At 35.7% G+C, this 26257-nt stretch overlaps 1 protein-coding gene across 4 annotated transcripts in view; it reads right to left on the bottom strand.

Annotated features, from left to right (window-relative positions):
• Window positions 1-26257, bottom strand: part of AFG2A (AFG2 AAA ATPase homolog A) — a 331389-nt gene that overhangs the window by 284195 nt on the left and 20937 nt on the right. For all 4 annotated transcript variants that reach the window (XM_057546786.1, XM_057546785.1, XM_007172386.2 and 1 more), the window contains exon 10: window positions 3635-3789. In XM_057546786.1, the coding sequence (XP_057402769.1) occupies window positions 3635-3789 (155 nt within the window). The remainder of the gene's footprint in view (window positions 1-3634; window positions 3790-26257) is intronic.

The raw sequence follows: 26257 nt of genomic DNA, 5'->3' as shown, positions 1-26257 counted from the left end.
ATCTAGTGGCAAGTAAAAAGAGAAAAGGACTAAAGTGAAAATAAAATGAGATTTTGCTTAAGCTCTTTGCAATTGTACATTTTTATCACATGATTAAAAATTAAAACAACCTTTCTGGGGGAAAAAAAAAGAAAATGATATTTGTCACAAACTTTAAAAATCACATATTTTAGTCTGGTAATTCCACTTCATCAAAATCAAAAATGCAAAGATTTGGACACAAATATGTTTGTAACTATATGAGAGAAAAATAGAAAAAACCCTAAATATTTGAGAATGGAAGAAAGATAAAACAATTACAGTTTATCAACATAATAGTCTATTATGCTGTCAATAAAAAGATGTTTGCCAAGAAATTTTAGAGTAAAACATTTATCATATAACTTCAAATGAAAAAAGCAGAACATAAAACTATATATATCCTAAGATTAACTATATTAAGATACCTATATGCACAGAAGAAAATCTATAAAATCCTAAAAAATCTATTGGAACTGTGACAAAATATTAACAGTTATCTCTGGGTGAAAAACTGAAATTTCACAATGTATATTAGCATATTCAAAGATTCTAAGGATTCCTCAAGTAAAGAAATATATTTGACTTTCATCACTGATTAATTGTAAAATACATTTGACTTTTAACACACCAATTGGTATAATCACCAATTCAGAAAGTCCAAAAAAAGGAAACATTACATTTAAGTAAGTGGCTAACACTTGTGGTCTCCTGAAATTAATAATGCACTATATTATAATTGGCAACATTCCAACCTTAAGACATTTCTTTCAAACTTTAGCAAGTGTGATTTAGAAGGTTTAATTTCACACACTAAAATCTTTTCTCAAAAGATGTTGAATGCTCACTTTACTATTAAAAAAAAGCCTGCAATTAACTAGCTACTTGAAACAGGTTTTCTATAGCAAAATAAGTATTAAGTCTTCTGCAGAAATAATTTGGAGATATTTTTGTAGGTGTAATAGCCAGAAATCAGAAGAGTGAACTTTAGGAATCCAATTATAGAAATGTTGACTTCTCAGGAAAATTTTTACAATCTGAAGTGAGCATGAAAAGCAATGTAAGAAAGTACTCTGACCAAGGCTAATCACTTTGGAGCTCATGAGTAACATCATAGTACACCATGGCCTTAGACCAAATAATAAAACGCCAAATGGAAAATGGCACAAGTCCATGGACTGTAAATACTGTATCAAAAGAAAATAAAGGAAAAACTCTTTCATTAGAGCAATTAAAAATGCAGTTTTAGTACCAGTTCCTGTGATGAATAAATCAGTTCAGCAGTTCTAAGAGCAGACAGCCACTATTTAAACACATTCTTCATTGGCAATAACTTTAAGTTTAAAAGCTGACTGTAGGTTTCTTTAGCTCCTAAACTTTTTTAATCACTAAAATGTTTTGGGATGGCGCAGTTGGTTATAACCTTATCCCCTGAAATTTTCACATGAGGCATTTGATGATTAGGTGTCTACCTGACCCATTATATTATGTTACGGTACCCAATAAAATACAGATAAATACTGCAAATATTCATACCAATATTGGTATTCATACCAATCAATGTCCCCGAACTTTAGACCATAAGTTCCAAAGAAGTGAAGTTTCTACTAACCCAACATCAATCATTCTTCATTCTATAATTCCATTTGTCAAATTATTCATACAAAATTAGCATGTTCTCCTACAGAGCTTCTGAAAAACCCCAAAGTTGAGCTTTCAGTAGTAAATTTGAAAATGTTTCAAAAAGAATTCAAAATCACATTAAGCAGCCTAAACTAGCAGTTAGTCCTTGGGAATGTTCTTATCTCCAGGGTACCGTTTCCCAGCCTAAATTTACAAAACAACTGTGTACTATAAGAAGCTAACAAGTGCCTGCTTCACTTAGCTTTTGCTAATGACCATAAAATTTAGTGGCTCAAAATAACTTTATTATTTCTGACAATTCTGAGGGTTAACTGGTTTCGCCTGGTTGGGGCAAACTTTGATCGGAGTGGGATAGTCTAGCATGGCATCACATGTCTGACAATTGGTGATGACTAGAATGAGGGGATCTCAACTAGGAGGGCTCATCTCTCTTCACACAGTCTCTCATCCTCCAGGAAGCTAGTACAGATTTCTTAACAAAGCTAATGCAATGTCAAAGACCAGCAAGAGAAGGCAAGCCCTAAGCGCTTTCAAGCCTGCTTGCATTACGGCTGCTAACACTCCACTGACCAAAGCAAGTTACATGGCCAAGTGCAGATTCAAGGATGGAAAACTTGACTCCCCAGCGTTAACAGTAGGAGCTAGAAGACTGCAGTGCAAAAGGGCAAACACGGTGATGGGAAGAACTTGTGGTCATTTTTTCCAATCTACCACACTGCAAAATGCTGCAAGTCTCTGCTCCACGTGGTCCATGGTGAAATAAGTTTAAGTAACAGCTCTCTTTTGACACTTCAAGATACATATTGACATATTACAATATAATATAATGCAGAACACACTGCCAATGCTTGTTTCAATGTTCATTTTCTAAAAATATTAATATATTCAAAGAAAACTATAAGGCCATCCCCCACCCCCGAATATTAGGCCCATGTGTATCACAGGTGACGTAACAGGTGGTCCATGCATAAAAGGTAACTTCTGTTGCCCTTGTGGTGATCTCACTGAAAACTCTGCAGAGACAGTCAATGATGAAGTATATGTAAAACGACCCAAGGAAACATCAAGCATCATTAGTAGAAAGTATCATTAACTAGAAGATTTTTTTTTGTTCTAAAATTAGCCTAGTTGACATTTTCTTGTAAAACTAAACATGGAATTAGTATACAACCCAGTAACTGTACTACACTTGGGCATTTGTTCCAGAGAAATGAAAACTTATATTCACACAATATCTGTAGAAAAATGTTCATAGAAGCTTTATTCATAATAGCCCCAAACTGGAAACAATCCAGATGTCCTTCAACTGGTGAATGGTTAAACAAACTATTGTACACATATACCGTGGAATACTATCCAGCAAAAGAAAGGAACGAACTATTGATATATAACAACTTGCATGAATCGCCAGGGAATTACAGTAAGCGAAAAAAACTAATCCCAAACAATTGCATAATGTATAATTCCATTTATATAACACTTCTGAAATGACAGAATTTTGGAAACGGATGCAGGAACAAGGTGGGTGTAGTTATGAAAGGGCAAAGCAAGGGATCATTGTGGTGATGGAAATCCTCAGTATCTCGATTCTGGTGATGGATACACAAAACTTTACATGTAATAAAACTGCACAGAACTAAATACACAGACACACACGAAAACATAAATGAGTACAGGCAACACTGGGGAAATCTGCAAAAGATCGATGATTCTATCAATATCCTGCTTGTGATATTGTATTATAGTTTTGTAAGATGTTACCATTGGGGGGGGGGACTGGGTAAAGGATACATAGGCTCTCCCTAAAGTATTTCTTACAACTGTACTAAATCTACAATTATCTCCATAAAAATTTCAATTAAAAAAAATATTTTCTTAAGTTTAGCTTAGGAAGGTAGTTTCCCTGGGGTCTTAGTTTCTTTCAGAGTTTAATTCAAACAGTGTGGCTAGCATGAGGGTACAAATGACTTACATTTGGGACATCAATTGCTACCTCCCTCATGGCACTGGGCCTGATGTCATTCATCCCCTGCAAGAAATCTTGCAGAGTAATCTTCACCAACCCAGCCATCTTGCTGTCAGGGAGGTTAGGGTGTTTCCTCAAGACTCTCCTCAAGGCACGAAGACCTGTAAAGAGAAAAGTAACACAAGCTTTGTCTTCCACCTCATAAATACACACTGAACCATTACCAATAAAAATAATAACAAAAACCCCAAAGCTCATGCATATTATAATATTTAAAATTTTGTGTGCTTGTGCATGTGCGTGCGTGCGTGCGTGTACAGTGGCGGGAGGGTGGGGAGGGAGAAGGGATAATGTGGGGGATGAAGGCAAAAATCTAAATGCTTAGTTTTGGCGGTAAAAATATGACAAACTGCTATGAAATATGAAAAGACAGATATTTTACATATGTGAAATAAAATTTACAAAACAACTTCCGCATAAAAGACCATAAAGGTTTGTCAAAATAACCTGTTTGGAGAATTTCTTTGAAAAGAGTAAAATATTAAAACGGTAACATACCTTTTGCCCTGCCCTTTTTGTTAATACACACAAACCAGAGTTACAAGTTTTGTAAGGTATTGGCAGAACATCTTGAAGGAAATGTTCAGTTGGCAGTTAGAAATGTGGTTTTCGAATTCAAAACAGAATCAAACTTCAGAGTTATGTGTATACACACGAGATCTGATATTATAGGAGGAGAAGAGACCTATAAAAGGGAAGCTAGAGAGGGATCAGGGATGGAAGAATGAGGGCTGACGTCTCAATCTTAGGAAAGTCGATCATTTGAGGAGTATAGGAACAAACGATGGTTTAGGCAGAGATACAGAAGTAGAATCAGAATAGTAAAATACCACAAAGCCAAAAAGATGATCAACCAAGTCAAATTTAGAGAGATGCAAAATAACTTAAAAGAGATCATGCTGACCTAAAACATTACCGATGTTAGGTTCTTTGTTTTTGCTGTTTGCTTGGAGTTTAAGCACTGACAGGACTGAATGCCGCAAGCCATCCCCCCATCAAAGTTGCCAGATTTAGAGCCCCTTGATCTGTGACAAAGACCTCTAGTCTAGAGGGCAGCAAAGTCCCTATGTGCTCTTTGCCTGAGGGTATTTTGTGATGAAGTGCTATATTTGTGTTCTAGTACACAATGAAGTTCCACTTTGAAGAATTTTAGTCTCAGAGACCTCTTAGAAATCCAGTCTGAATAATTGAACTTGCCCTGGGACAACAACAAGCTCCATCATTTTTAATGTCTTTTGTCTAAAATGTTATGCCTCAGTGAATTTTTACTAAATTAAAATGATGCCATAATTGTCATCTTACTTGCCTTCATTTATTTGAACTTTGAAACAGAAGCATTGGTTCAAGGGAGGAAAACACAAACTCTCCCAAACAGAGGTTTGGATATCTTTGACTACTAAGGAAAAAGAGTGAATAATACATCACTCAGAAAATAGATCCACAGTAAACTTTCCCAAGGAAAGCTATCACTGCGAGTCTAATATTCATGGAGGTCTCCGAGACAGTAGGCTAACCAGAAAAAAAGCTACAAAAGAGGAAACTGAAGATGTATGTAAAAAGATCACTATTTTCTATGGAAAATTTCTTAGGCCATACTCTGCAATCTGCAATCTATGTCACTTATTTAAGTCTATCTTACAAATACCTATATGGTTTTCTACCTTCCAAAAATATTGAAAGATAATTCTTCACATCTCTCACATTTCTGCTTATCTTTCCAGCAGAAGCACTAACTGCCTCTGTTAAAGACTATCTTTTCAAGGATGCTTGTATACAGGAAGACAGTGTCTCCCTCCAAAGCAAAGGGCAGATATGCTTACTGCCCATTACAAAAGATTAAGGTTCCCTAAGCTCAAGGTTCTCCTGTAATGCCACCTTATAAGGACTCAGATGTCACCCAGCCCTTTTTGTATCTCTTTGTGAAAAGTGAGGCTCCAGGAGCTGGTGCAAATGCTGCTTCTCTGGCTACTTCTGTTGCTGTAAGTAGTAGTCTATCCTTTGACTCTGACCCAGGAATACTGTGTCTTCGGAAAGCACTTGTGAAACTTGATAACTTGCAAGTAGGGTAAAATCTCAAACCCTTCACAGTTCTTGACATGAAAATAAAAGTTTACTTTAAATTAGGCTGTTTCAGTGCCCAACATACCTTTTAAACGGTGCAATCATAAAAAACTAAATAAATAAATCCTCAGTAATAAGGCACTGTGTTGCATTAAACAGCACCTTGGTGACCTGAAAGAATTAAAGCAGTTCTAAAAAATCTTACATAAATGGAAGTGATCAAAAGACCAAAAGAATCTAACACTTCATGTCCCAAATGGCTATCTGGCAATACTTGTCAATATTTCTAATTTAGACCAGATACCTTACTCTTACCAGTACTGATATACTAGAAACTGAAACAAAGGAAGTGGTCTAATTTTCCCACATTTACGTCACAAGGCATAAAGTGGGACAATAAAGGAGACCAATTATTTTCATTTGAGAAAGGGATTTGGAAAGGGCAGCAGCCACTCACGAGGCAGGGACTGGCAGCCAGCTGAGCTGGGGACAGCCCTGTCTCCAAGTCAGTCAGAAAGGTAAAGACAAATACCATATGATACCACTTACATGTGGAATCTACAATATGACACAAATGAACCTGCCTATGAAACAGAAACAGAATCATGGAAATAGAGAACAGACTGGTGCTTGCCAAGGGTGAGGAGGTTAGGAGAGGGATGGAGTGGAAGGCTGGGGTTAGCAGATATAGGCTTTTATACAGTAAGTCCCCTACATACGAACCTTCAAGTTTCGAACTTTCAAAGATACGAACATGCACTTGCATGTCTAATCACGTAAGTTTGTTCACGTGTCTGGAATACATTGTCACATGCATGCATCCTCTAAAACTAGTTGAGCTTTTGTGTACTTTACTGTAGAGTACTGTATAGCAGCAGTCCCCAAACGTTTTGGCACCAGAGACTGGTTTTGTGGAAGACAATTTTTCCACAGACCGGTGGTGGGCGGCGGGGAGGGATATGGTTCAGGCAGTAATGCAAGCGATGGGGAGCAGCAGATGAAGATTTGCTTGCTTGCCTGCCGCTCGCCTCCTGTTGTGCGGCCCAGTTCCGGGACCCCTGCTGTATAGAGTACAGTAGTACAGTATCTTTATCTCAAGCCCAGGATGTCGGGAAGCAACTGTAAAAGCAGCGGTGATATAGGTGGTACTGCTAAGAAACGCCAAGCAATAACGATGGAAACAAAAGTGAAAATAATTGAGAGAGTGGAGCGACAACAGGAAGAATAAGAAACTGAAGAACCGAAGAGATTCACGATGCAAGAAATGGCAAGGGGATTTTCTTTATTTGAGGAGGCACTGTTAGTTTTTGAGGCACAGGACGCAAACATAGAACAGTACAGGAAGGTTGCAGCAGCCATTCAGAATGCAATCCAGTGCTACGATGTCATCTATGACGAGAAAAAAAAGAGCTACTACCCGGACATCACTGGATCGTTTTTTCAAGAGGGTAGATAGAATTCAATCCAGCAAGGAACCAGAACCTGTGCCATCAACGTCAGGCGTGAGTGAAATTGCAGCTTGCCCTCCGTCTCCTATTGCTGACGATCCTTCGGTCTACCATCTCCCACCTCCTCTCCCTCCTCCAGTCAGTAACTCTTCTTGCCTGTTCACTCAGTGCCAGCCCCTGTATGCCAGCTGTTGTACTCTACTACTGTACTTTTCAAGGTACTGTACTGTAAGATTAAAAATGTTTTATTTTTTGTGTGTGTTTGTTTTTTTATGTATTATTTGTGTGAAAAGTATTATAAACCTATTACAGTACAGTACTCTATAGCTGATTGTGTTAGTTGGGTACCTAGATTAACTTTGTTGGACTTAAAAAAAAATGGACTTACGAACAGGCTCTTGGAATGGTACTCACTTGTATGTAGGGGCCTTACTGTATATGGAATGGATAAGCAGCAAAGTCCTACTGTATGGCACAGAGAACTATGTTCAATATCCTATGATAAACCATAATGGAAAAGAATATTTTTTAAAGTGTATAGGGAGCTTCCCTGGTGGTGCAGTGGTTGAGAATCTGCCTGCTAATGCAGGGGACACGGGTTCGAGCCCTGGTCTGGGAAGATCCCACATGCCGCGGAACAACTAGGCCCGTGAGCCACAACTACTGAGCCTGCGCGTCTGGAGCCTGTGCTCCGCAACAAGAGAGACTGCGATAGTGAGAGGCCCGCGCACCGCGATGAAGAGTGGCCCCCACTTGCTGCAACTAAAGAAAGCCCTCGCACAGAAACGAAGACCCAACACAGCCATAAATAATAAAAATATAATAAATAAACAAAAAATTCAGGAGAAATTAAACACCACAGACAACACCATTTATTTATAAAAAAAAAAGTGTATATATATATATGTATGTATAACTGAATCACTTTGCTGTACAGCAGAAATTAACACAACACTGTAAATCAACTATACTTTGATTAAAAAAAAACAAAACTGTGTCTTCTGCAAGCACCAATAGCAGTCAGCCTCACCGAAACAGAAGAACCCATGCAGCTCATGTAAGGCTCACACCTTACACCCTAGAGTGACCAGGGTCCCCAACCCCCAGGCTGGGGACTGTTAGGAACCGGGCTGCAGAGCAGGAGGTGAGTGCCGGGCGAGCGAGCAAAGCTTCATCTGCCGCTCCCATCGCTCGCGTTACCGCCTGAACCATCCCCCCATCCCCCCCACCACACGCGAAAAAATTATCTTCCACAAAACCAGTCCCTGGTGCCAAAAAGGTTGGGGACCGCTGCCCTAGAGCATATAGCTCTAGTGACCAGAGGGGAGTGTGCTGCTGGGCCCCACAGAACGTCACCTACAAAAGGCCACTTCTCCAAAATCAGCCAACATAACTGACCTACCCAACACACAGAAAAAAAACCACAGCAAAATCTGCAAAATGAGGAGACAGAGGAATATGTTCCAAATAAAGGAACAAGACAAAGGACTCAGAAAAAGGACTAAACAAAGGGAAGATAAGCAAGCTACTCAGCAGAGAGTTCAAGGTAATAATCATAAAGATGCTCAGCAAATACAGAATGGATGAACACAGTGAAAATTTTAACAAAGAGAAAATATAATGAAGAAAACAAAGGTAAAGAATACAATAACTGGGGACTTCCCTGGTGGTGCAGTGGTTAAGAATCCACCTGCTAATGCAGGGACACAAGTTTGATCCCTGGTCTGGGAGAATCCCACATGCCACAGAGCAACCAGGCCCGTGAGCTACAACTACTGAGCCTGCGCTCTAGAGCCCGCGAGCCACAACTACTGAGCCTGCGTGCCACAATTACTGAAGCCTGCACGTCTAGAGCTCGTGCTCCACAACAAGAGAAGCCACCGCAACAAGAAGCCCGTGCACCACAATGAAGCGTAGTACCCACTCGCCACAACTAGAGAAAGCCCGCGCGCAGCAACGAAGACACAATGCAGCCAAAAATAAATAAATAAAATAAATTTATAAAAAAAAGAATACAATAACTGATAAAATCCAAAATATACAAACAGCTCATAAAAATCAAAGAATATATATGTACACACACACACTCACACACATACACACACAAACACAGGAATATGATTCCGCCATAAAAGAGAATGCAATACTGCCATTTGCATCAACGTGGATGGACCTAGAGAATATTATGCATAGTGAAACAACTCAGACAGAAAGAGACAAGTACTATATGACATCACTTACATATGGAATCTAAAAAATAATACAAATGAATGTATAAACAAAACAGAATGAGACTTAGACACAGAAAACAAACCTGTGGTTACCAAAGTGGAGAGGGAAGTGGGGTGGGACAAATTAGGGGTATGGGCTTAACAGATACAAACTACTATATACAAAATAGATAAGCAAAAATGATTTACTGTACAGCACAGGAAAGTACACCCATTATCTTATAATAACCTATAATGGAATATAAACTGCAAAAATACTGAATCATTATGTTATACACCTGAAATTAACACAACACTGTATTATAAATCAACTATACTTCAAAAAAAAAGAATAACTAAAATAAAAGATACGCTAGAAGGAATCAACAGTAGATTACATGATACAGAAGAATGCATCAGCAAACTGGAAGACAGAGTAGTGGAAATCACCATGGTCTAAATAGTTGGGACCTGGAGAAAAGCTGCAGGAATAGTTTTGCCTCCCCTCACCAATAAAGCCAGGGACTATTCTTTAAATAAAGTAAAAGATCTGCCCAAGTAGAGCTTCTAATGAAGTACTGGAATCAACAAGAGAAGCTGAGCAGAGGCTGTGATAACTCCAGAGCTCATGATACCCATGCAGAGGTAGCAGGGAGGGGAGGGCAATCAGTATGGAATAGCACATAAAATCATTCTACTTATTTCTCATAATTCTTTTCTTCTTCCATTCATTTCTGTCTAATCTTTATTAAATCTTTCTGTTTTTTAGGGTTTATTATTTTTTTAATAATAATGCACAGCTTTTTATTTCTCAACCTTTCTTCATTTCTAACATAAGAATTTCAGGTTGTAAATTTCCCTGTAAGAATTGCTTTAGCTGCATACCACAGATTTTGATCATTCAATTCCAAATAGCTTTTTATTTGCATATTACAGTTCAACCAATAATTTATTTAAAATATTCTAATTTCCAAACTGTGAAAGTTTTTTAACTGACTGAATTTAACTTAGAGAACAAGGTTTGTATGAAATTAATTTTTCGAATGGCAAATTCATAAACATTCTCTACCTGTTTGAATCTGTATATATGTTGTTGGTTCAGTGTTCCAAATACACATCCATTATATCAAGTTTGTTGATAGTGTTCTTCAAACCTTCTCTATCCTCAACGACTGACAGAGATGTGTTAAAACTCACTAAAATGGTTCTGTTCATTTCTCCTTGTAGTTACAAAAATTTTTGTTTTATATATTTCAAAGCTACCCTGTCAAGTACATCAGATTTAAAACAGTTATAGCTTCCCAGTGAACTGAATGTTTTATCAATATACAGTAGTCATCCTTATCTTCAGGAGTGAGCTTTGCATTAAAATTATTCTAATCCTTACCACTTCCTTTTCTTGCTTTCTTTGAGACTCAATCTTTTGTGTTTTTCACATTCCATTTTGCCTTGTAGTTTTAAAGTTATACACTCTCTATTATTTTAATGGTTATACTAAAAATGTTAACATACATATTTAAGTATAGTTAATCAAAGTAAAGTTAATCATGAGGCTGCAAGGAAATTAATAGGTAAGCCAGTGACATAGATCTCCACATTATTCTTCCGCAGACAAGGTTTTTTAACATCCAGAATGAACATTTGTTTTTTTGATCTCTACCATGTCATTATTTCCTCCATTCTATATTTTATTTCCACCTACTTTTCTCTTTCACCAAAAACTTCCACTAGTGTGATTCTGTCTCTTGAATGGACCTTGGTCTGACTTCATAATCTTAAAAATCTTGTCAAAGAATGAGATTATTTTAAACTTTGTTGTTTTGTTCTCAAGTCTATTGACTCTACCGTTACATTTTAAATTTCTTTCACGTTTGGGTTTACTGTGTTGCTCTTTTCCAGCTATCTGAGTTGAATGCATTTATTTTTAACCCCTCCTGTTTCCTGATAAATGTTTTTGTTATAATTCCCTCTTAGATAAAATCTACAACAGTTTTTACTACCATTCTATTCTTAACATTTAGTTCCTTATATAATTTCTTTTGCAGCTCACACAGAGATTATATGAGCATTATGTAACTTAGTTTTCAGTTGTACCAGTTACTAAATTATTGACTTTCAGCTCCAAAACCATACTTCTAAACTTGGCTTTGTGATACTTGGGGCTGAGACTCTGCAAACTACACTTTGGCTCCATGGTAGGCTTTGCCAATGCTAGAGCAAAGCTCTAGAGAGAGACTGCAGATGAAGGGGAGAGAAGGGACTAACTCTTTACTTCTGTGGGCTTCCGGTCTGTCTGCTATTCCTGTGACCACCACTCTAGCAACCCCTAAGAGACATCAGCACCAACCTACCAGTGCCACATTCTCAGAGGTCTGAGCCAGCCTTCAAAATATCAGGCAGTTCTTCAGAGGTCTGAGTTCTAGATTTTAGAAATCCCAACCTCTTTCCTTTGTTTCCCCAGCCTTACGGGTGATAGTAGCTTCTCAGTTAGTAATTTTATAATTTGTTATGAATTCTTTATAGTAAATTCTCTCTACAAAAATGAGTGGTAGAGGTTCTATCTCCTAACTGGATCATGACACAAATAACAATCCTATGGAATTTTTAAGAAATATCCTTTTTTCCCATTATATGCAGACTGAGGGTTTTTTTTTTTTTAAACAAATTTATTTTATTTATTTATTTATTTATTTATTTATTTATTTATTTATTTATATTTTTGGCTGCATTGGGTCTTCATTGCTGCACACAGGACTTTCCCTAGTTGTGGCGAGCGGGGGCTACTCTTTGTCGTGGTGCACGGCCTTCTCATTGCAGTGGTTTCTCTTGTTGCGGAGCACAGGCTCTAGGTGTGCAGGCTTCAGTAGCTATGGCTCGCGGGCTCTAGAGCGCAGGCTCAGTAGTTGTAGCACACAGGCTCAGCTGCTCCACAGCATGTGGGATCTTCCCGGACGAGGGATCGAACCCATGTCCCCTGCATTGGCAGGAGGATTCTTAACCATTGCGCCACCAGGGAAGTCCCCCAGACTGAGGTTTTTATAAGTGAGAGCAAAACTACCCAAACATTTTAAGAGGCTAATATAATCTTGACTCCAAAACCAAATATGAACAAGAAAAAAAATGCCTTTCACTTACGGACATGGGACAAAAGTTCTAAATAAAATATTAGCTGACTAAATCTAACAGTGCATTAAAAATTATATTTCACAATCAAATAGAGTTTATCTCAGAAATGAAAGGCCAGTTCATCAAAAAACCTAACTCACCACATTATTGAGATTATATAATTATTTTTACTAATGCAGAAAAAATATTTGATAAGATTCAACATCCATTTATAATGATAAAGATAATTCAAAATACTCTTAGCAAAGTGTATTTAAGATTACATTCCAGAAATCTTTAGCAAATATTACACTTGATGAAAAAACTTTACATGCAGTGTCTTCAAAACTGTCAACAAGACAAGGACACCACTATCACTACTACTGGATAATTCAATTGTGGAGTCCCTGGCAATTAAGAATAGAAAAAATGAGACTGAGAAAGAGTCAAAAGGATGGAAAGAAATAAAACTGCCATTATTTGCATATGACAATCATTTACCCAGAAAAGCAAAAAAAAAAAAATCAAAAGAAAACTATTAGAATTATAGGAGATAAGGTAGACAACCTGCAAAAAATAATCAATATAAGCTTTTTCTATACCAAGAAAAGCAATTTTAAAATATAGTAAGAAAAAAGATACCATTCACAACAATGACAAAAATAATAAAGTATATAGGAATTTTCCTAACCAAAAACATAACACCTCTATGGAGACAATTCTAATAAAGAGGAAAACATGAATACAAGGGAGACATCCCATGTTCTTGAATGGGATGACAATACAACAAAAACATCAATTATATTCAAAATAATCTATATATTGTAAATGTGACCGCAATCAAAATGTCAGTTGTATATTTTTGCTAAATTAGAATAAACTTTCTCTAAAAATATACTGTTGAATAAAGGTCTATACATAACTAAGTCAACAGTAATGCAAATAAATAAGATTTACCTTACTGGATATTAAGATATAATTAATAGTATTAAAAATGTGTTTAAAAGTTATAAGACTAGACAGACCACACTGGGAAAGAATAGAGTTCAGAGATAATCCATAAATGTATAATATTAATATCTGATAAATTTACAATAATATATCATAAATCAATGAGGAAAGGACAGGCTATTTAGTAGCTGGTAAATGAATAATAGGAAAATTGGCTCATTGTGTAGATCCCTAGCACTGTGTCTCTAATGATCTTTTCTGGTAGACAACATTGCATACATGTTGTCACACTTCATTGCTGGAGGATTTTTTAAATGTCCTGTGTGACTCCACTGGGAGAGGACTCTTGGAAGCTTGTGCCTATTTTTTTCCACACTTTGCGCTATGTGCCTTGGGCTGCTTCTGCTTGGTATCCTTTCATTGAAATAAATCAAGGCTATTAATACAACTATATGCTGAGTCCTGTGATGACTCCTAGTGGGGCATCAAACTTAGTGGTTTGTTACAAGGACCACCAAATATGTAGACAAATATAAATGAATAATAATTGAATAAAACACTAATAATAGTGTTATTGCAGTAAAGAGAATCAAAGTGTTCCCAAGCTGTTTGCACTTTTCTTGCACTAGTCTCTAGTAAGCCAAGGAGACATACTGTAGTATGTAAGATAAATACTAAAAGATAAGTAAAATACATAACTAAAAAGATAACCAGAAGATGAGGAAGTAACAAAAATACTTGACTATTCCGAGAAGACAGTAAAAAAGATGAAAAAAACATACAAGTGGGACAAATAGAAGGTAAATTAAACCTAAGTATTTAAGATATTACCCTAAATATAAACGTATCATGTACTTGAATTAAAAGATTGACAGCACCAGATAGATGAAAAAAATAAAACCCAAATTTGTGCTGTTTACAAGAGTCATATTCTGAAATATAAAAATACAGAAAGGTTGAAAGTAAAATAGAAAAAGGATACCATGAATGTAAAAGGAAAATAGTGCATCTATATCTACTATCAAATAGACTTTAAGAGGTATTACTAGACATTTCAGGATGATAAAAGGGTCCATTCACCAAGAATATATAAAATTCTAATACATGCCTAGTAACAAAGGCTCAAAGTATAAACAGCAAAATTAAGCAGAACTAAAAGGAGAAACAGACAAATCTGCAGCCTTATTTGCAGATTTTAACACACTTCCCTCAGTAACAAAAACAAACAAACAAACAAATATATATGTAGAAGTTATAAAAACAAAATTAACTCACCTATCTTAATTGGCATATATACAAAACAATAAATATCCAAAATAGTAAAATATCCATGCTTTCAAGGGTACCTGGAAGGAGTACCAAAACTGACCACAGGGTGGGACACAAAGCAACTCTCCATAAATTTCAAGGATTGAAATCATAAAGTTTATGTTCTCTGATTACAATAGACTTAATAGCAAAATCAGTAACAAAAAGATACCAAAAATACAAATATTTGGAAATTAGCCATTACATTTCCAAATAATTCATGGTCAAAAAAAAATCCAATGAAAATTGTTAATTTTTTTAACTGAATAATAATGAAAATATAACATGAAAAGTTGTGGGATGCTACTAAAGCTGTACTTAAAGGGACAGTGACAGGCATAATGCACATATTAGGGAAGAATAAAGGGTGAAAGTCAATGAGGTGCTCATCTTATAAAACAAAGAATAAAATAAACCAAAAACAAATAAACAAAACAAAACAAAACAGTGGGAAGGAAAAAATGAAGATAGGAACAGAAATTAATGAAATGGAAAACAAATGTGCAATTAAAAAAACAAATCAATAAAGCCAAAGGTTTATTTTCTGAAAAGGCTAATAGAGATAAATCTCTGGCAAGACGAATCAGGGAAATGTGAGAAAAGACACACATTACCAATATCAGGAAGCAAAAATGACTACTGAATGGTCTACACTACAGAACCTACAGGCCATTGAAAAGATAATAAGAGGATATCAGGAATAACCTTATACCAAATAACTCAAAAATTTAGATGAAATGAACCAATTTCTAGTGGGGGGGGAACCTTATCAAAACTAATACACAAAGTACATAATTGAATATTCCAATAGCTATTAAATTTATTATGTAATTAAAACCTTTCCCACAAAGAAAATGCTAAACATAGATGGCTTCACTGGTTAATGTTACAAAGTAGTTAAGTATGAATATAACACTAAGCTTACAAAAACTCTTGCAGAGAAAAAAAGAGGTCAGGATAATTCCCAACTTGATTCATGAGGCCAGCATAACCCTGTTCCTCAAATCTTAAAAGGACATTACAAGAAAACTGCAGACTGATATCTCTCCTGAACATAGGTGCAAATATCCTAAACAAAACATCAGCAAAAATATCAATATGTAAATAAAGGATTATACATCATAACAAGATGGCTATATTCCAAGAATGTAAAGTTAGCTTAGCATTTGAAAATCAATCAACATCATGTTCCACATTAATAGAATAAAGAGAATATGATTATCTCAATAGACCCAGAAAAGGAACGTCATAAAAATCAATATCATTAATTATAAAAACTAGGAACAGATGGAAATTTTGTTACTCTATCATATTAGCTACAAACAACAAAGAGCAAATATAATTCTTAATAGTAAAAGGTTAAAAATTTTCTCCCTAGGATCAAGAATGAGATAAGGATAAGTACTGTTATCACTTCTATTAAACACCATGTTAAAGATCCTAACCACTACAACAAGGCAAGAAAAAGAAGTGTAGAGGTTAAAAGGAATGAAAACTGTCATTATTTGCAGACTGTATACACAAAAAACTTTAACATGACTACATACATAAAAACTCAACCAATTTCCATACACACTATTAAAGTTAATAAGTGAATTTAGCAAGGTAGGTAGACACAAAGTCAGTACATAACAGTTTAGTTTTTCTAGATACCAACAAACACAATTAAAATGAAACTTTACAAGATGTCATTTATAACTGCATTCAAAAAAACCTAAATACCTTAGAATAAACCTAATGAACATTATGCAAGACTTCTTCACTTAAAACTGTAAAACTGTGAGAGAAATTAAAGATCTAAAATAAACGAAGGGATCTACCACATGGTAGATAACTTGTAGATATTAACTTTCTAATTCTCCCTAAATTGATCAAGAGATTTAATAATTCCAATCGAAATCCAATTTTGTTTTGTCTTGGAAGGGAGGGAGTCTAGCAAGCTGATTTTTAAAGTTCTAGGCAAATGCAAAGGCCCAAGAATAGTCAAGACAATCTTGAGGAAGAAGAAAAAAGGTGCACTTACCCTCCAGAAATTAAGTCTTTTCAGAAGGCTTAAGTGATTAAAGATATTTCAGTATTTTGCACAAGGAGAAAGAGATCAATGAAACAGAACAGAGAATTCAGAACAAACCCAAACTCTTGATTTATGACAAAGGTAACACTGCAAAGCAAGAAGAATGGTCATTTCATTAACTAGTGCTGGTACAACTAATTATCTACATGGAAAAAAAGTGAAATAATTATAGATAGTAATGTAAAAGGAAAGATAATAAAGCATCTTTAAATGAAAGAATATAAAATAAAATATTCACAATTGTGGAATTTACACAGATTTCTTAAACATGATAAAAAAAATCACTATCCATAAAGAAAAATGTTGATAACTTGGTTCATTATATTTATGTTATAATAAATGTATATGGTTACAAACTTCTATTCCTCAAAGACACTGTAAAGAGAGTAATTATTTTTTAAAAAGCAACACAATAGAAAAATTGAACAGATATCTGAATAGGCATGTCACAAAGGAGGATATCTAAATGGGCAATACATATATAAAAAAGTATTCAACTCAGTCTTCAGAGAAATAAAAACACAATGAAGGGGCTTCCCTGGTGGCGCAGTGGTTGAGAATCTGCCTGCCAATGCAGGGGACACGGGTTCGAGCCCTGGTCTGGGAAGATCCCACATGCCGCGGAGCAACTGGGCCCGTGAGCCACAACTACTGAGCCTGAGCGTCTGGAGCCTCTGCTCCGCAACAAGAGAGGCCGCGATAGTGACAGGCCCGCGCACCGCGATGAAGAGTGGCCCCCACTCGCCACAACTGGAGAAAGCCCTCACACAGAAACGAAGACCCAACACAGCCAAAAATAAACATAATAAATAAATAATAAATAAAAATTAAAAAAAAAAAAGAACACTTAAAAAAAAAAAAAACACAATGAAATACTGTTAAAAACCCACAAAATTCTGGCAAGAATGAGAAGAAACTGGTATTTTCACACATTACTAGTGGAAGAGGAAATTGAAGCAACCACCACAGAAAACTTTTGGCAGTATTTACTAACAACAACACACACATATTCTATAACCTGATAATTCCACCCCTAGATATAAAGCAAACAGAAATGTGTACATCTGTGCACCAAAAAAAATATGTGCAAGAATACTGATGGCATCATTACTCACAATATTTATACAATAAAATATAGCAATAAAAATGAACTAATGCTACAACAGAATAAAATGATGAAGCTCTCAAACCATAATATGAGAGAAAGAAGACAGCACAAAACAGGCTGAACTAATCTATGATTGTTAGAAGCCAGAAAGAGTGGTTGCCTTTTGTGTTGAGATGAAGAGTAGTGGCTGGGAGAGAATCTGATGGAAGTTCTAGGGCACAAATAATGCTTTATATCTGGTTACATATATAAATACACTCATGTGGTCACATGACTGTATTCACTTTGGAAAATGCATGGATCTTATAGTTTTTACACTTTTCTATATATGTTATATTTCAGAAAGAAGTTTATTAAAAAATAGAATACATAAAAAATGAAGTGAAAGGGAAAAAACCTATAAACAAAGCCACTATAAACAAGGGAGAAAAGAACAGGACTTGAGGAGAGATAAGAGCATTCCCTATGTTAATGAATCTGCAAGTATTTTTTACAGAACAGTTCTCAATGAGAGAATCACTATTCTGTACCTGTGTTACTTACTTGCCAATTCAGTACAATTCATATTAAAGCAAAGCAAATAGTAAAATAAAATATCATGTCATGAAGCCACTGAGAAGAGATATTCATTGACTATAAGTTACTCTTTCACAGGTACTCTTCTTCAATATTAGTTCTATTCATTCATTCAAAATATTCACTTACAAACTCCTAGACATAGTTAATTCATTCAACAATGTACTGAGCTCTTTTCTAGAGTACAAAAGAGCAAGAAGGCAGATAAACCTCTCATAGTGCTAACAGTCTAATAGAGAAGACATGATAACAAGTTATTATTATATACTGTGCCAAGTATTATGACATGGAAAGAACAAAGTGGCACAAAAACACATGTCAGGGACATCTAACTCAGTTTAGTAGGATTAGTGACAGTTTAGAGTTAGATAACCCTCACAGAAATCATTTAGTATATTCCTTTATTTCACAAATGAAGAGAGACTAAAACGTGTATACAAGCTAAATTAGTTAGACCTGAAAAATGAGTTGATGTTAAACTGCTAATATGGGAACTGAGGCCAAAGAGGCAGCAGAGTATTCAAGGCAGAGGGAACAGCATATATAAAGGCCTAGGGACAAGAATGAGCGTAACACTTTAGAGATTATGCATCCCTGAAGAACAGTAGAAGACAAAATCTCTGTCCTTAAAGAGTTCACTCTTAGAAAGACGAAAGAACATGTTTTAAATAAACCTAAATCCATCTCTATTCATTTGTTTGTAGATATGTGAGAAGATGAAGTATGGCAGACTGTCAGAAAGGGAAAAAGAAAACAAGGAAGATTACAGATTTGCAAAAGCTGTAAAAACATTAACAAGGATACTGGAAATTCCTGCCAGAGCCCTTCAGATTCTTTCTCAATATGAGGTTCTATGATTCTAGACGCTGTACAGAGGTACTGTATTTTATACAAATGCTATTCTTGAAAATAACATAAGTTGAAACAGAATTTATATGAATTAAATGCATATCAGAGCTTATAAAGTTAAAGATCCTTGGAGCTATCATATTAATGCAAACAACCCTCCATGGTCCTAGATCTGCCACTAGCTCAGATGTCATATAAAACTTGACATATAAAACTTAGCTCCTCTGGCCATCAGTTATGTCATTTATTAAATGGAAAGATTAAAATTTATCAATATTTTCTCTAAATTATTTTCAGCTTTATTTTTTTTATTTTATTTTTTTGGAAAAGGTAGTCTTTTTAATAACTGCTTTTGTCACCAGGTTAAGTCATGCAGTTACAAAGTAGTCAGAAATTTCTCAAAGGATATTATTGTTAAAAAAAGAAAAGCTCATTCTTACATAAATAATATCTAGTACTTCATTGGGACACTACTGTTCAAAAGGCCCTGGCCAAACAACTCCCAAAAAAAACACAACCCCAGGTTGTTTCCAGCCCATTGGGAATGAAGCTGTGTGCAGAAAATTCTATGATGCTAAGCTTAAATTATTAGACATCACCATTCCTCAGGAGGCCATACTAGAATCTATGGCAAGAAATTAAATTTTTAAAAATACACAAATTTTTATAAACCAGAAGTCAACAATTAACTAGAGGAGCAAATGGACACATGTACATCATCAAGGAATATAGCTTAGGGCAAGCAATCTATAACATTTCCTTTCATTACTAAGTTTAATTTTAAAAATGTAAACAAAAACAGAAGCAATACAACTATGTTAAGAAACACAGCTTTGAAACAAAAAAACAGGTGTAGCTATTTAAATGTGTCATTTTGCTTTCATTGTTTTATGTTCTAATGATCTCAAAAGTTTTGAAGTGGGAAACAAGTTGCAAGGAAGAGAACAAAAGGCAAAATGCCCCAGGCAAGCCTAATGCCAACACATTCTTTGCAGTATATGACATGTTCTCCTCAAGCCCCACATCACTATCCAGATATAATCACTTCTGGACAAGAGCAATTACTCTAACTTCATGCTCTTCAAAACCACCTGCTCCAGATTCAATCAACAAACATCTTGCTCCATGCATATGGAATCCTACAATTTTATACTTAATGCTTGCTAAATAATGATGTTATTTTTTGAGCATGCAATTAAGTTCCTTCCTTAGAAACTAAAATTCATCACAGGAGTAATAATGTTTTTTAGAATTATTATCTACCCTACAGACAATTATATAAAGAAGTAACATGAAACATGGGCATCTGGATCTCAGATTTGAATTGTAAAAGTTAGGCATAAAATTTCTGAATAGTATATTCAGGCAAACAAAGACTGAAAGCAACTATAAAAATCTAAGTCTCTCTTTTTAAAATATACTTTCCTCAAAATATCAGAATTCCAGAAATGTTCTATCTGGAGTCTTTACTCTCCCTCAACTCAGTATTAACTATGGACAAGGTGATAAGTATCACTTGATATATCACTGGTAGAGTTCCATTTCTCACTCCTTATTCATAGAAAAGAAATTAAACAGAATACTCTCAAAGAGGGTATTGTGGTTCTTGTGTTATTTATATTACAAATGATTGGTATAACTTAGACTGACTGCAGAAGCCAGGTCTATTACAAATCCCCTATCACTTTTAAAAATTGCTTTTAAAAGTAATAGCACTATGGAAAGCACCCTGGTCTCAAGACCTGAATCTTGGGCCAAGACTTCACTAACTGCTTGAGCTTGGATGGATCACACAGTCTGTACTCATCTGTGAAATAAGGGAATGTACTAAATGATTTCTGATAGGGTCTTCTAGTTCTAAAACGACAGAATTAATTCACTTCACCAGTCCCAGGTTTTAACAAACTTTCCTAAAAATACAGCTTATAGTTTCAAAGTTTTAATATCAAATTATTTATTACCTGGCTTACCAACCCTATTAAAATGCAGAGTTAGGAACAAAAAGGATAGTTTGCTTACAGCACAATTCTTATGCCAACAGAGGTTGAAGATCTATGGCTTGGTGGACTAGAGCAAGGTCCAGGTAAGAGGACAGGAACCAGGAAAATAATGAAGGAATATAGTCTGATATGATTTTGACTTGGGGCGGTGGGGGGGGGGGCGGCAGGCCAATTATATTTGTACCTTTTTTTGGAAGGTACAAAAACTCTAAATAACACACCATTAAAACTGAAAAAATAATTCACAGTCACTATCTCTGTTCCTTCAACTTTCAATCCACCCCTCAATTTATTGCGATCTACTAGAACTACTCTCTTCCAAGGCCCTCGTGACCACCCAAGTACTAAGCACTTGATGTCACTGTGGTCTCTATACTGTCGATCCTGGCCCCACTATTTATTTCCTGTGTGATCTTGGTGAAGTTCCATAACCTCTCTGACCTAAGTTTCTTCACCTATAAAATGAAGATAACCATATAAGGAATGCTGTAAGAAATCATTAACATGTGTGAAGGTACTTCAAACAATGGATGACACATTGTAAGTACTCAATTAGTGGTAACTAATAATACACTATTTCTAATTACTTCCTCCCTGAGTGTTCCCTCATTTGAGTCACCACTTTTTCGGGGTTCTCTTCCCACCTCTCCAGCCACTCCTCAGTCTCCTATACCAGATTTTTCCTAACAATTCAACCTTTGAATGGTGGTGTTCCCCAGGATCCCTTTTTTCCTCAGTAGCAGGTTAAAACCTCCCTGATCCTTCACAAACACAACACAACATATTATAATTTTACCTGTTACACTGCTGCACTTCTCTGTGCATCTTGAGCTCTAAGAGGAGAAAGTCCAAGTCTCTCTTATTCACTGAGGTAGTCCCAGCACCAAGTGCAGTGCCTGGCTCAATAAATGAACGAACGAATGAACTCTGTTCATTCTCTCTAAGTGACTTCATTCATTTCAATGGCTTCAGTCATAATCTAACTGGTGACAACTCACTAAAACATAGATCTAACCAAGACTCTCATCTCCAAAACCTGCAATTCAAAGTCCTGCAGCTTAGACAATGTAAACAATAAAGAGGGGTAGAAGGTGGAGGACAGAGTGGGCAGGAAGAAGACATCGCAACAGTCCAGACAAGAGCAACGAAAAATAGTTAAAAAAAATTTTTAAAGCTGAAACTCTGAATAAATTTTGAAAATAGAGCTGACAGGATTTGATAAAGAGTAACAAAAAGAGGAATCAAGAATAACTCTTAGAAGTAACTTTCTTTTAGAAAGACTGATTTTTTTTTTTTTTTTTTTAATTAGAAAGAAAACCTTTCCTTAGGTTTTCTACTTTTATAGCCTTGGCAAGGCAACTCAGAAAATTTTCCACTAGTGAAGTAAATAGGATATATCACTTAGAGCTTAAACAGAATCAAAACTACCACTTGTTTTTCTGAAATAAACCATTCAGCTCCAGTCATTTCAAATGAACAGCAGAACTAATATTAAGATACCCAATTCACTGACCAAAAAAAATTCCACTTCTCATATAATATCCAAAATGTTTATGCAGTAGGAAAAATCCCAACATCACAAATATAACTATCACTACATTTCAGAATTACAAAATGGGAAAATTCATTGCTTTATGAGATATTATATTGCATAATTACTGCCTATTTATCCACCTACAATAATGAATAAAGATATGATCCCTTATAAAATGCATTAATTAGAGTGATAATCGTAATACATACATCAACTTAATTTTGTTGCTCTACTGCAGGGCTACAGTGGACTCACATGTGGGACGACGTGGGTAGGGGAGGGAAGAGACTGTAACTCTGACTATGTATGACAGGAGAGCTCTCACATTCAGCAAAAAAATCTGTCAGGGAGGCACCCCCAAAATAAGCCATATCTATCTCTAGTCTGCATATTTCTATTGATGGGCGAGACTTTCACCAATCCAGGTTCAGTAAAAGTCACTACTCTAGCAAGGTAAAGGATTCTGCTAGACTTCCCTGATATCACTTGTACTAGAGTAACCAAATACTTCATAAAATCAGGAATACTGTCAAAATTCAAATAAGCATCTACCAGCGAGGTGCATAAATACACATAAAATATGAAAAAAAATTCTTAAAAAGAGAGAAAGTGACACTTACCAAGGGCCTGTATAAACCATGAACACTGCTGTCAGGCTATACTTCTAAACCTCATAAGAACTCTTTTAAAAATGTTATCCAAAAAAAAAAAAAGTTATCCCTATTTAGCAGGTGAGGAAAGAGTTCAAGAGGTTAAATGGCTTGCCCAGTGACTCTCAGCTGATAAGGGGTAGTGCTAGCATTTGAAACTAGAGCTCACCATAAGCTTTCCACAAAACCCCACTATTTCCCTGGACCTTATTTAAAAATATTAAATTTTTACAGAATCAACATTTTAATTCTAACTTAGAAAACAACATTGGCAGAATTCAAAAATGGTGGAAAATGTTAGAAAAAGAACCTTTCTTAAGAACTGGACTGTACATAGGAGATCTTCCATAAATTCCTGTTCAAATAAGCTAGTGAAGGGTGGGAGGGAGGACTAACAGCTATAAATATCTCAGAACCCTGCTACAAGACAGATAAAATTTTCCATTTCACAAGAAGTTATGTTATAGTAATTAGATTCAGTATTTTTACTAGACCTACATAAGTGTAATAATGACAAAATCATTGTTTAAATAAGAGTTTTAATTCTTCCTGTTCTGTGATGGTATCTTATCAAGGCCCAAGCATTTGGTATGAACATGTTGAAATGATGTGTAATCAACAAGGATGCTAAAGATAAATTCGTAGAGATGTGAAGCAAATGCTTCCTTCCACTGTTAACAAAATGACTGAGTCCACTTCTTGAAGAAATCAAGCTCTATTTATATTCACTCTCCTGAAATGGCACAGGCAGCCTTAGAAGGATAAGTTTATAATAAATCCCTGCATTTGGAAAACATTGTTGCTAAGCATCTTCTAACATTCAGCAGAGTTTATATAATTCATGTCTCCACTGCATAATTAACATTTCATGTTTTCTAAAAAAGTGTGGTATGCTTATCTATGTTGTTAATTTAAAACATTATAAATTTTGAGGGAATTAAAAAAAGGCTATGCAACTAATTAATTAGAAAGGCAGCCTAATCCCAGGAGGCATAAAAACATAGACATTAAATGTCAGGATGTGTCAGAGTTGAGCTTATAAACAGCTTGTCTGCTTGAGATAAAACATTTCAAAATGCAGCTGCTCTTTGCTTAAAAAGGTGAGCTACAAAACATTAGGCTTTTGGACAAGTCACGACTCATCAAACCACACTCTAGCTCAAAAATTAATTATAAAGAAAACATAGCATTTGAAAATCAGTTTCACACCCAACCCTCAACATTAAACATTATATCTGCTCAGATAATAAGAGATCCAATTGTTGAAAGCAATACTACAGTAGTATTTCCAACTTTCTTATTTGTTATGGAGACAAAGTTTAAAAATACGGAAAATATTCAGTAACACTAGAATAAAAGATTAGAAAAGTTGAGAGTAATCACACTGCAAAAGACACAGCATCACCCTTACAAACTCTGGAATAGATTGCAAACCTTCGGTCCTCTGGAAAAGCATGCACAAACATATATACTACAAGGATTTTGATCTTTTGTATTAATAACCCACAAACAATAACCTTAAGATTAACAAAACAATCAGTAACATAGTTCACTTAGGTTTTATGAAATTCTGAATCACTTCAATGTATGTAATTACTAGACACCTGTGCACCACTTTTTATTAAAAATGGCAGGGCTTCCCTGGTGGCGCAGCGGTTGAGAACCTGCCTGCCAATGCAGGGGACACGGGTTCGAGCCCTGGTCTGGGAAGATCCCACATGCCGCGGAGCAGCTGGGCCCGTGAGCCACAACTACTAAGCCTGCGAGTCTGGAGCTTGTGCTCCACAACAAAGAGAGGCCGCAACAGTGAGAGGCCTGCACACCGCGATGAAGAGTGGCCCCCGCTTGCCGCAACTAGAGAAAGCCCTCGCACAGAAACGAAGACCCAACACAGCCAAAAATAAAAAAATATAAATAAAATAAAATTTAAAAAAAAAAAAAAAATGGCAGAGCTTCCCCAACTAGAAGGCAGTCCAGGAAAAAGGAAAACCACCAGACAGCCAACACACAAAAAGCTCAGAGAACATACATGTCCACAAATCATAAGCAAGCAAATGTTCTAAGAAAAACACATGTCTACATTCTTACTTGTATTCTTAATTGTTAATCCTTAACTATTCCCTTAATTGTGGCTTTCTATCTTTCAGAATTATTTTTCATTTTAAAGTTTTATTCAGAACCATTATATATACCTGCAAGACAAACTTGGACACTCATTTTCTCCTACAGTCAGAGACTAAATGATACAGTAGTTTAGAATAGTACATTACTATCACATAAAAACTCTAGGAAGAAACTCAACACTATCAGTGAGAGAGTCAGAATTACATTACCTAAACTTAATGCAGTTATTTAAATCAGTTACAGAGAATCTCCAAAAATCGGAGAGCTGGTTGGCCTAGATCAGTGGTTCTCAAAGTGTAGCCCTTGGACCAGCAGCACTGATTATCACCTGTAACTTGATAGAAATGCAAATTCTTGTACCCCAGCTGGACCTACTGAACCAGTAGCATGCAGCCCGGAATTGTGTTTTAACAAGCTCTACAAGTGATTCTTATACAGGTTTAACGCAGGAGAACCACTGGCCTAAATTAATGATACATTTCCTGTTCACAGGGAAGTACAAGACTGGCTACTTCAAATCACTTGGAAAACATTATAAATACTGATTCCAGTTTCCCACCTTCTTTATTCA

The sequence above is a fragment of the Balaenoptera acutorostrata genome, chromosome 5, assembly GCF_949987535.1.
Source record: "Balaenoptera acutorostrata chromosome 5, mBalAcu1.1, whole genome shotgun sequence".
NCBI classification, from domain to species: domain Eukaryota; kingdom Metazoa; phylum Chordata; class Mammalia; order Artiodactyla; family Balaenopteridae; genus Balaenoptera; species Balaenoptera acutorostrata.
The sequence above is the reverse complement of the archived record's forward strand: the minus strand, read 5'-3'. Positions and strand labels throughout refer to the sequence as shown.